The sequence below is a fragment of the Hyperolius riggenbachi genome, chromosome 7, assembly GCF_040937935.1.
Source record: "Hyperolius riggenbachi isolate aHypRig1 chromosome 7, aHypRig1.pri, whole genome shotgun sequence".
Taxonomy (NCBI): Eukaryota; Metazoa; Chordata; class Amphibia; order Anura; family Hyperoliidae; genus Hyperolius; species Hyperolius riggenbachi.
This window is the reverse complement of record NC_090652.1, coordinates 18,994,040-19,006,526: the sequence shown is the minus strand read 5'-3', so window position 1 is coordinate 19,006,526 and position 12,487 is coordinate 18,994,040. Positions and strand designations below refer to the sequence as shown.

General features: G+C 46.1%; 1 protein-coding gene across 1 annotated transcript in view; it reads left to right on the top strand.

Annotated features, from left to right (window-relative positions):
- LOC137524121 (uncharacterized) overlaps positions 1-12,487 on the top strand; it is a 131,169-nt gene that overhangs the window by 97,640 nt on the left and 21,042 nt on the right. The window contains exon 12 of the mRNA XM_068243656.1: positions 8,332-8,628. Coding sequence (XP_068099757.1) covers positions 8,332-8,628 — 297 coding nt within the window. The remainder of the gene's footprint in view (positions 1-8,331; positions 8,629-12,487) is intronic.

The window sequence follows — 12,487 nt, the reverse complement described above, 5'->3', positions numbered from 1 at the left end:
CGAAGACTAAGTCAGTCCCCACACACAGCATCTCTGCCTGCAGGCCGCTTGACTGCCTTCTCCGCCACCACCAACAGGGTCCAGGACTCTAGGCGGATTCCTGAATTTTTAAGGCCGCTGCTAGCAGCGGCCGCTACACTAATTTTTCTGGTGCGTGTACATGTGCCCATCCCCCTTCATGATCATTACCTTGCCGCGGTGAAGGGGCTTGCGCATCACAATGAAGCAATGACCGCCGGCTATTTGAGTGTCTCGGGTGGGGGTGGCACACAAAAGATAATAAGGTCGTTGCTTCATTGTGGTCAGACCAAATTTGATCAGCTGGACAGTCACTGTTCTGTCATTCAGCTACATCAGCCGGGCGAGCATATGGGCTGAAAAGCCACCATCACCTGCACTTTCGTCATGGTGCGCACCAGTCCGGCTGTTTGCAGTCACTGCATACCTTTCACTGCATCTGTGACTGCACATTATACCTGGCAGTCAGTGCATAACTTGCACTTGCATGGATACACTTTTAACCAATTTAAAAATACAACCATCTAAACTTGCAAACAATTTAAAAATACAACCATCTAAACTTTCAAACAATTTAAAAATACAACCATCTATCATTTTCAAACAATTTAAAAAAAGGGCAAAAAAACTTGCCCTCCGTAAAACATTCTTGGCAAATGCTTTTGACTTTGTTTGTCTTCCGCTGGCTCAAGGGTCCATCTGACCACAGATGCCTGGTCTGCAAAGCACAGTCAGGGCAGCTACAGCATGGGTCTCAGCAGGCTCCCACTTTGGGTCGCAATCCAACCTTCATTACCCGCGGTGACAATGGCAGACTTGCCCTCCATAACGGATTCCCGTTAAAGGATTTAAAGTTAATTAATTTCAATTAGGGCCGCAAAAGGTCCTCCTGAGTCCTGTATTGTTATTTTTGGTCACTACCTCGGGGCGGGCGTGCATGCCTGCCTGCCTCCCTCCTTGCCTGGATGTGTGGTGGTAGCCGTTGATCAGGCTCCAACTCCGGAACGCAATACAAGAGGGAGCTCGTCCTCAGAAACAGCTGGGGGCAGTGTCCGGCGCCATGTATCGCCCGCTGTGGCCAGACAGCCAACATGTCCTTCAATGTCAGCTGCTGATGCCACCGTAGCGCCATCAGCCCAGGGGGGCTCAGCGGTTTGGAAATTTTTTAACGTGTGTGTCTCAGATCGGAGCAAAGCCGTCTAGTGTCTCTGCCAGCAAAAATTGAGCCGTGGAAAGGCCAACTGTCACGTAGGGACAAGTGCTTTACGAAGGCACCTGGAGAGAAGGCACAAACAGCTATGGCAAGAACACCTGAGGAAAAGCAGCACCCCTCAAAAGACAAGCCGCGGAGAACAACTGCGGCAGCCGTCACAGGGGGCTTCTGCTGCTCCACGTTCCCATGGTATTGTTCGTGGCTGGGGGGAGGAAGAATGGCTACACTTAAACAATTTAAAAATACAACCATCTAAACTTTCAACTAATTTAAAAATACAACCATCTAAACTTTCAAACAATTTAAAAATACAACCATCTAAGCTTTCAAACTATTTAAAAATACAACCATCTACATTTTCAAACAATTTACAAAAATGCCAACAAAACTTGCCCTTCGTAAAACACTCTTGGCAAATGCTTTCGACTTGGTTTGTCTTCCGCTGGCTCAAGGGTCCATCTGACCACAGATGCCTGGTCTGCAAAGCACGGTCAGGGCAGCTACAGCATGGGTCTCAGCAGGCTCCCACTTCGGGCCGGAATCCAACCTTCATTCCCCGCGGTGACAATGGCAGACTTGCCCTCCATAACGGATTCCTGTTAAAGGATTTAAAGTTAATTCATTTCAAATACACAGCAGGGCCTCGAAAGTCCGCCTCCTGTATTGTTATTTTTAGTCACTACCTCGGGGCGGGCGTGTATGCCTGCCTGCTGCCCTCCTTGGATGTGTAGTGGTAGCCGTTTCTCAGGCTCCACACCGGATTCCATCCCTCATTCCCCGGCCATTACCCGGGGTCACAAATGGCAGACTTGCCCGCCTCCATATGATTCTCGTGAACGGAATGTGGTGTCATCTTTGCCCGCCATAACTGGTTCTCGTTCAAGGATTTAAAGTACATTCATTTCAAATACACAGCAGGGCCTCGATAGTCCGCCTCCTGTATTGTTATTTTTGGTCACTACCTCGGGGCGGGCGGGCGTGCATGCCTGCCCGCTGCCCTCCTTGGATGTGTAGTGGTAGCCGTTGCTCAGGCTTCACACCGGATTCAAACCCTTCATTCCCCGGCCATTACCCGGGGTCACAATGGCAGACTTGCCCGCCTCCACAGGATTCTCATTGTAGCGGTACTGAACAAGTACACAGTAAGTAGAAAATGTAATTTAAAAACAAAACGTAAGCTTTTTAACAATGCCATGGAAAGTTGAGAAGGAAGTCACACATTACCTGACATCACTGAGTGAGGAAGAGCAATCTCGCAATGTTGCGCAGTAGTCCAGCATGGCCGTCACTACACAAAGAGCTGTTTGCGGTGCGTTACACAGTGAGTTTGGTGTGTCAGTGTGAAGCAGTACTCTAATTACACTCCCTGATTGATGTATACACATGCAAGATGTTTGAAAGCACGTTAGGCCTGCAATTTAGCATTCAATGTGATTTCTGCCCTTAAAGGGAAGGTTCAGGGAAACCTTTAAAAAAATAAAAATCCATATCCACTTACCTGGGGCTTCCTCCAGCCCGTGGCAGGCAGGAGGTGCCCTCGCCGCCGCTCCAGAGGCTTCCGGTCGTCTTCGGTGGCCGCCCCGACCTGGCCAGGCCGGCTGCCAGGTCGGGCTCTTCTGCGCTCCAAGGACGGGCTCTTCTGCGTCCCACGCGGGCTCGCTGACGTCAGCGGACGTCCTCCGGGCTGTACTGCGCAGGCGCAGTAGTTCTGCGCATGCGCAGTAAAGCCCGGAGGACGTCCGCCGCGCCCGCGTGGGACGCAGAAGAGCCCGTCCTTGGAGCGCAGAAGAGCCCGACCTGGCAGCCGGCCTGGCTAGGTCGGATCGGCCACCGAAGACGACCGGAAGCCTCTGGAGCGGCCGCGAGGGCACCTCCTGCCTGCCACGGGCTGGAGGAAGCCCCAGGTAAGTGGATATGGATTTTTATTTTTTTAAAGGTTTCCCTGAACCTTCCCTTTAAAACGCTGCTTTGCGTCACATCCAGATTTTTCCCCGGGACTTTTGGCATGTATCCCACTCCGCCATGCCCCCGTCCAGGTGTTAGACCCCTTGAAACATCTTTCCTATCACTTTTGTGGCCAGCATAATTTTTTCTATTTTTCAAAGTTCGCCTCCCCATTGAAGTCTATTGCGGTTTGCGAACTTTTCCGCGAACCGAACCTTCCGCGGAAGTTCGCGAACACGGTTCGCGAACCGAAAATCGGAGGTTCGCGACATCTCTATGTAGGAATAGACATCAATAACATTAGCATCTATTGTACATATTTAACAATACTTAAATGGCCATGAAAGTAATAGCTGCAAATTCTTATTACTCAACAAATGGATCTAAAATAGCTATACATCAAATAAGGCCTAATCGGGGTTAAAGAGAACCCGAGGTGTGTGTTTAAAGAATGTTATCTGCATACAGAGGCTGGATCTGCCTATACAGCCCAGCCTCTGTTGCTATCCCAAACCCCACTAAGGTCCCCCTGCACTATGCAATCCCTCATAAATCACAGCCGTACTGTGAAGCTGTGTTTACATCTGTAGTGTCAGTCTCAGCTGCTCCCCTGCCTCCTGCATAGCTCCGGTCCCTGCCCCCGTCCCTTCCCTCCAATCAGCAGGGAGGGAAGGGATGCAGGCGGTACCTGGAGTTCTGCAGGAGGCGGGGAGAGCAGCAGACTGACACTATAGAGATAAACACAACCAGCTCTGACAAGCTGTTTGTCAGCAGCGTGGCTGTGATTTATGAGGGATTGCAGAGTGCAGGGGGGCCTTAGGGGGGTTTGGCATAGCAACAGAGGCTGGGCTGTATAGGCAGATCCAGCCTCTCTATGCAGATAATATTCTTCAAACCCACCTCGGGTTCTCTTTAAAGGGGAACTGAAGAGAGAGGTATATGGAGGCTGTCATGTTTATTTCCTTTTAATCAATACCAGTTGCCTGGCAGCCCTGCTGATCCTCTGCCTCTAAATACTATTAGCCATAGCCCCTGAACAAGCATGCAGCAGATCAGGTGTTTCAGTGGTTCAGACTTATAAGTCTGATCTGACAAGACTAGCTGCATGCTTGTTTCTGGTTTTAATCAGATACTACTGCAGAGAAATAGACCAGCAGGGCTGCCAGGCAACTGGTGTTGATTAAAAGGAAATAAACATGACAGCCTCCATATACCTCTCTCTTCAGTTCCCCTTTAAGGCAGGAAAATCATCAGATAGGCGAGTCCATGTGTCAAAGGAATGAGAGAGAACAAGGAGGGAACAAGAAAAAAGACATGTGCAGAATGCAAGAGAAGGAGGATTCAGAGTACTCAAATGGTAAGAGATTACTAGTACGTCTTTAGCAGACAGAAAGTTTTTGTATTCATCAGAACATTGGTAATCAATACATATCAACCAGGTCAGTGAATGTTGTTCATGTTGATCATTAAACATATGTATCAGTTTTTCCATAGCCTCAATAGAATCAATTCTTCTGATCCATTCCTTTACAGTGGTTGGAGTAGAGGCCTTCCATCTAACCGGTATCAAAGCCCTGGTGGCGTTCACCATATGAATCACAAGGGATTTCCTGTATGATTTAATGGATTCCAATGTAGTGTGAAGTAAAAGTGAGTCTGGGGAGAAAATAATTTTGTCACATGTAACCCGTTCCATAATTTGGTGTACCTGTGTCTAGAAGGGTTTGATCAAAGATGTGAAGGAATGTGCCTCCGGTATGACCACAACGCCAGCCTGAGTCGGGGATAGAGGGGTATATTTTGTGTAGTGACGATGGAGTCCTGTACCATCTTGATATGATTTTATAGCCCAACTCTTGTGTGTTAACATTTAGGGATCCCCTGTGGTTCAATGTATACATTTTTTGCCATTGGTCATCGTCCATTATAACCCCCAGGTCCTCCTCCCAATGCTTCTGAAATCTAAGTTTGTCAGAGTTAGGTAACTGTACTATCATCTGGTACAATATGGAGATTAGATGTCCCGGTTTCTCTTTTGTTACAACCAAGTCTTCAAAAGGAGTAAGTGTTCTTCCCCAATCAATTTTTTTTTTGAGGAAATTTAAGAAATGTCTGATCTGGAAGAATTGCCATTGAGTCAAAGATATTCCTTCTCTCTCAACGCAGAGACCTCAGAAAAAGTCTTGATTGCATCATTAGAGATGAAATCCTTCACTCTAGGGCAGTCTTCCTGAGGCCAGTCATGAAGAAATGGTATGTCAGCGGACGGGATGAAGGCTGGATTATCACATAAAGGAGTAACTTTACTTGGAAAGGAAGATAAACCGAGGGAAGGGAGTATTTTTCTCATGGTCTTAATTGTGGCTAGTAATAGAGGGTTAATCAATTTCTTTTGCACCGCACTTGGGATGTCAGACCATCCCAGAGTCTGTGCCCTTCTCCTTGCAGTAGCTTGTTCAATTAGAACCCACTTTTTTGGATTCTTATGATTGGACCATTCAACAACTCTAGAAAGTTGTGCTGCTACATGGTAGGCGGAAAAATCAGGCAAGGAAACTCCCCCCCCCCCCCATTTTCTTTGGGCGAGATGAGTATGTTTCGTTTTATTCTGGGAGGTCTATTCCCCCAAATGAATTTATTGATATGTTTTTGAAGATCCCGCAGGTATGCTGGAGGAAGTGAGACATGGGCTAATATACAGGAATCTAGGTAGAATATTAATTTGAACCGAGGTCATGCGACTGAACCAAGATAAACTTTTCTTCTGGCCCCAACGTAAAAGGTCGGCCTTCAATGCAATTCCCACAAACTCAAAGTTTTGCTTAAAAAGATCATTAAGGTATTGTGTGATGTTTATCCCAAGGTATATCAAGCTATTGGATGCTGTAAGTTGTTTCTTATTGACCTGCAATCACTGTCAAACCATTCATTTGTGTTTTGGCTGTGATCTGACAGATGTGATTGTGGGGTGACTATGAAGGCATGGATGGTTGCAGGATCCATGTCACTGATGGCATAGTCCACCACATTACTACCTACATGGGAGTTTAGTGTGTATCTCTCTAGAGGGTCTCCCTTGGTTCGGCCATTAAAGAGTAACTGTCAGGCTGCAAAAGCTAATTTAAACCTCTATTCTCCTGTGTTAAACAGTTTAGAAGGAAGCCAAAAAAGGCAATACTGAAGTTAAAAATCTCTCTTACTTTGATGTTTGCTGAACAGCAAGCCTCTATATTCCCAAGTTCCTAAGGAGGCCGGCAGGCCGCATAACAGATACTGCAAACCATTCTGGGGCTGCTTCTTCTCCCCACTGCACTCCCTTGGTCCTCTCCTTCATTTCCCTATCCCGCCCAAAGGCTGTTTTCACAGTGAGAAGTTACAGGCTCATGTTACAGCAGCTTGTAACTTGCAGCCCAGCTCACAACACTGAAAAATCAATGTGCTGTTCACAGGGCACATGTTCCGTTAGAGTATACTGCATGAGTCCACTATTGTTCCTAGCCACATGGCTAATTAATATTCACTGCACAGCAGTGTTGTCCGGATCATGAACCAGTAGGATCTTTGATCCTCATCTTTTTTGTGAGTCGAATCATCAGGAAGCAAGGTAAGGGAGACAGAGGTGCTCTGCTTGCTATAACTGAATTGCTGTTGTTTATCCCCTGCTTATTGCCTGAAGAAGTGGGCTGTGCCCGCGAAACGCGTTGCATCTTTGGGGTATTTTCAATAAATGTGTATATCTATATATTTACAGTCCTTGGTGTCTGCTTTAACGGAGGCGAGTCCACCACTTCCTCCCAGCAATTTTTTAAAAATTGTATGTACTTTTATCCTTCTGGTGCCTCTGTTCACCTACCAATATATTTGAGTCCACCCCAGGTGGGGGGTGATCTACCCCCTTTCTTCCTATCTACAGAGAGCGACTTCTTAATCCTGAGTGAGGACAGGTCTAATCTCCTCACCTGCCTAATGAGTGGTTACCTAGGTGGTAACCCGTGTTTGTGAGTATTACCATCTCACTGTTTCATTTATCCAATCAATTTTGACATACTACTACACCATATTGGGCTCTCGATTTCTCTTTAACTTTAGTTTCCCTGGTTCAGACGGATCCCACTTCTCTATCTTCAGAGGTACAAGGCAGGGATGTCCTCTTTCCCCAGCCCTTTTTGCCATGGCTATGAAGCCAATCTCCTAAATTTACTCATAGGAGATTATTTTTCATCTTCTGCTTAAAATAACTTGTTAGTACCCTACAGCTGAATAAGTACCAAAAAGTAGGTTAAAGGTACATTCAAAATTATTCTGAGTATTTTCTTGCTTGCTGATGGCTCAAAAGCATTTTATTTACAGTATGATTTGAAAATTTCACCTAGAAGAAAACTTAGGAGAAAACGTGAATTGGATTGGGCCTTCCATTTACCAATGTCGACTTGTGCAGACTCCATTGGCTTACCAGTTTAGCACTTTGAGGGTTTTTGGTGTTAAAGAGACTCTGTCCCAAAATTTTCAGCCTTATTTCTTCTATCCTATAAGTTCCTATACCTTTTATAATGTGGTCTGGATTACTGCAGCCTTTTCTAGTTGCACTGTCTCTGTAATATATCTAATCTTCTTTCCTTTGTCAGGCTTTGTCGACCCAGAGAGGAATACACTGCCTCTGCTGTGATAGGGAGAAGTTATGCATGCCCTCTGCACGCCCCCTGCAGGCTCTGTGTGTGTGCTTTGTTTATCTCTCACAGACAGGTCTCTGCTCTCAGTTTCAGCTTGTCATGCTGAGAAACTGTGAGAATCCCTGACAGGAGTGCAGATAATTCACTGGTAATAAAAACTTGTAGTATACTGTAACATGATATATATATACACACAAACATCACTTCCTGGGTAGCAGCCATGTTTTTTGTTTAAATACTGCCTAAAACTAGCGATTAGAAGCCAGGAACGCGGTGGGGAGCAGCGGACGGCAAAGAGGGATCCAGGAGATCACAGTGACTCAATTGGTATGTTTTTTATTGTACTGTTTGTTGTTTTAATATTCAGATAGCCAAGAACACTGTAGACACAAAAACACTATCCAACTGTATTTCTCATACATGTCTACATGTTTTACTTGTGTGTCTAAAATGATTTGTGTGCATAATGCGTATTTTTTTTCCCAGCATGTCCCAGAATACATGAACCTATACAGAAGTCTCTAACAGACAGAGGATATCCGTGTCTAGCTCTCCATCTGCTGGAATTTCACCCCAAACCCATTACCATCACCTGGAGATGCAGCTGTAGACAATCTCTATCTTCAAGGGATGAGTTTGAAAGCAGTGCCAAAATAAAATTTGATGTGACCAGTACATGCATCATTCCTCCACAGCATAAGTCCCATTCTACAATCACTGTAACTTGGAAGCATGATAGTATGGAAGAACCTGAAACCAGAGAAATCTGTATAAAAGATCCAGGTAAGAATGGTTATGTTTGTTGTGTTCAGTAATCACGGATGCTGAATAACTGGAATTAGGTTTATTGACTGGCTTCAGCAGGTTTCTGCATGAAGCAGCAGCTTTTCTCGGTACAGTATCTCCATCTCCATCCAGCAGGAACAAACTATTCATAACAGTCTAGATAATCACATGCCTTAAATAAGTATAACAGTGCTATCTACAGGCCAGAAGTGTGAACACCCCAACGTGACTTGCCTCTGACTTGCCCATCTTAGAACATGATTATGGGTGCTTAAGAAACTTTTATGGGTATGAGGAATGGTCCAGTGTTAGTCATGCAGCAAATCTACAGACACCGTATATGTCAAACCCGCAAAATAAGATTTAGGGAATACCTTTAATGGCTCAGTGTACATAGTTTTCTAATCTAAGCTGATTTTACATCACAACGACCCAGCTGCTTTGTATTCTTCAGACTTAAAATGTAATACCTTCAAGGCCGGATTTACACTTTTTGAGCCCCAAGGCTAAGTATGTTCTGGTCCCCCTTCCTTGTGCAGCCCCCTCTTCCACATGTAACATCCACATACATCAAACACAAACAAACACAGAACATTTATATCGTGCTTTTCTCCTGGCGGACTCAAAGCACCAGAGCTGCAGCCACTGGGACGCGCTCTCTAGGCAGTAGCAGTGTTAGGGAGACTTGCCTAAGGTCTACTACTGAATAGGTGCTGGCTTACTGAACAGGCAGAGCCGAGATTCGAACCCAGGTCTCCTGTGTCAGAGGCAGAGCCCTTAACCATTACATTATACAGCCACATCAGTTCATTTCTTTCATGAACAGCTCCCTTGAGCATCAGTTTCCCTTTTTCATGCGCTCCTCCCCATTTTCAGCCTCCTCTTTCATATGTGATACACCCTCTTTAATTTCCAGGGGCCTCTTTGGGCTGCAGCCGCCCAAGACCCGGGCCCTTGTGACCTTTCCAGAAACCCAGCCCTGAATATCTACCTGTCCTTGACCAACAATCATGGGTGGGAAATAGTAATTTCGATGGAGATAGCATCATGCTTAAAGGAATACTGTAGGGGGGTCGAGGGTAAATGAGTTGAACTTACCTGGGGCTTCTAATGGTCCCCCGCAGATATCCTGTGCCCGCGCAGCCACTCACCGATGCTCCGGCCCCGCCTCCGGTTCACTTCTGGAATTTCAGACTTTAAAATCTGAAAACCACTGTGCCTGCGTTGCTGTGTCCTCGCTGCCGCTGATGTCACCAGGAGCATACTGCGCAGTCACAGACTATACTGGGACAGCGCAGTACGCTCCTGGTGACATCAGCGAGAGCAAGGACACTGCAACGCAGGCGCAGTGGTTTTCAGATTTTAACCACTTGCCGACCGCACGCTTATACCATGCGTCGGCAAAGTGGCAGCTGCAGGACCAGCGACGCAGTAGCTGCAGGCTGATTAATCAGGAAGCAGCCGCTCGCGCGGACGGCTGCTTCCTGTCAATTCACGGCGGGGGGCTTCGTGAATAGCCTGCGGGCCGCCGATGGCGGCTCGCAGGTTAAATGTAAACACAAGCGGAAATAATCCGCTGTGTTTACATTGTACGGCGCTGCTGCGTAGCAGCGCCGTAAGGCAGATCGGCGATCCCCGGCCAATCAGCGGCCGGGGATCGCCGCCATGTGACAGGGGACGTCCTGTCACTGGCTGCACAGGACGCTATCCGATCACCGGGGATGAGCAGGTAGGAGAGGGAGGGGGGAATTTCGCCGCGGAGGGGGGCTTGGAGGTGCCCCCCCCCGCAACAAGCCTGCCCACCAGAGCGATCAGACCCCCCCCTGCACACCATCCCCATAGGGGGGGAAAAAAGGGGGGCGATCTGATCGCTCTGCATGAAACCTGATCTGTGCTGGGGACTGCAGAGCCCACCCAGCACAGATCACAAAAAATAACGCTGGTCCTTAAGGGGGGGTAAAGGGTGGGTCCTCAAGTGGTTAAAGTCTGATATTCCAGAAGTGAACCGGAGGCGGGGCCGGAGCATCGGTGAGCGGCTGCTCGGGCACAGGATGTCTGCGGGAGACCATTAGAAGCCCCGGGTCAGTGTTCAACTCATTTTCCCCCGACCCCCCTACAGTGTCCCTTTAATGTTTTAACTACATATATTTTAAAATAGGTTGATGTATTGTTCTACTACTACCTACTGAATTTACTGCTCACTGTCAGACCTTTAAAAAAAAGTTAAATAGGAATCTTTGATTGAAAAATATTTAAGAAGAAAGACACTTCTTGCCCTGCCTCCAAATACGATTTTGGCAAACCTCAAGTTCTGTCACTGGCACACTTCAAACATGCCCATGCTATGCTTCCAAGCATTGCCCCAACGACACCTCCAGTCATGTCTCTGACTCATCCACAATTGGTTCTAAAATAAAGAATTTGAGCCCCATTCAATTCACCTTTTCGCCACGTTTTCTCCTAGATAATATTTTCACATCTTGGCCCAATATTCAGTTCACTTTTTTTTCCTGAGTTTTCTCCCAGGTGATATTTTTACAACTTGTAAATAATATGCCTTTTAACCACTTCACCACTGAGGGGTTTTACCCCCTGACCACCAGAGCAATTTTCACCTTTCAGCGCTCCTTCCATTCATTCGTCTATAACTTTATTATTACTTATCCCAATGAAATGAACTATATCTTGTTTTTTTTGCCACCAATTAGGCTTTCTTTAGGTGGGACATTATGCCAAGAATTATTTTATTCTAAATGTGTTTTAATGGGGAAATAGGAAAAAATGTGGGAAAAAAATTATTATTTTTCAGTTTTCGGCCATTATAGTTTTTAAATAAAGCATGCTACTGTAATTAAAACCCATGAAATGTATTAACCCATTTGTCCCGGTTATAAAACCATTTAAATTATGTCCCTATCACAATGTTTTGCGACAATATTTTATTTGGAAATAAAGGTGCATTTTTTTCAGTTTTGCATCCATCCCTAATTACAAGCCCGCAGTTTATAAAGTAACAGTGTTATACCCTCTTGACATAAATATTTAAAAAGTTCAGTCCCTAAGGTAACTATTTATGTTTTTTTTTTATTGTATGGTGTGGGAGGTAATGAGTTAATTTATTATGTAAAACAATTTATTTGTATGTGTAAAATGCATTAGGGTGTAGTTTACTATTTGGACACAAGATGGCCACAGTGAGTATGTTTACATGCGACCTGTAAGCGACCGGAAGGACGCTTACAGGAAGCAGTAGGAGGCTGGGAGACGCACAATGATCTCGCTGTTTCTGAAAGAAGCAGCAGATCATTGCGGGGGCTAGATCAACGAACGGGAATGGATTTTCCCGTTCATTGATCTCCGGGCGAGCGGGCGGCGGCGTGCACGAGCGGCGGGTGCGCGCGCACGAGCGGCGGGAGCGCGGACAGCGGCGGTAGCGCGGAAGGTACAGATTTCTCCGTCCCTGGTTTTTTAGGAGGGAAAAAAGGGGCGGAGAAATTCGTACTGCTGGGGGTAAAGTGGTTAAGCCACCAGCAAGCAAACAAATACTCACAATAATTTTCACAGTACTCCTACTTTATGGTAGTTTTTCCATTGTGGAGTTGCTAAAAAGTTATTTTCAGTGTTGTTTGTTTGAATTTTCGCCAAAGTTATTTTCGCATTGAAAAATACACTGTATTTTCGCAATATGCCAAAAAATTTTTGGAAATGCTAAGGGCTCGTTTCCACTATCGCGAATCCGCATGCGTCCAACGCATGCGGATTCGCACATGTAATGCAAGTGGATGGGCCTGTTTCCACTGTAGCGTTGTTGAGGTGCGTTTTTTTCAGCGGTGAAAAAACGCACAAAAGAGCCGCA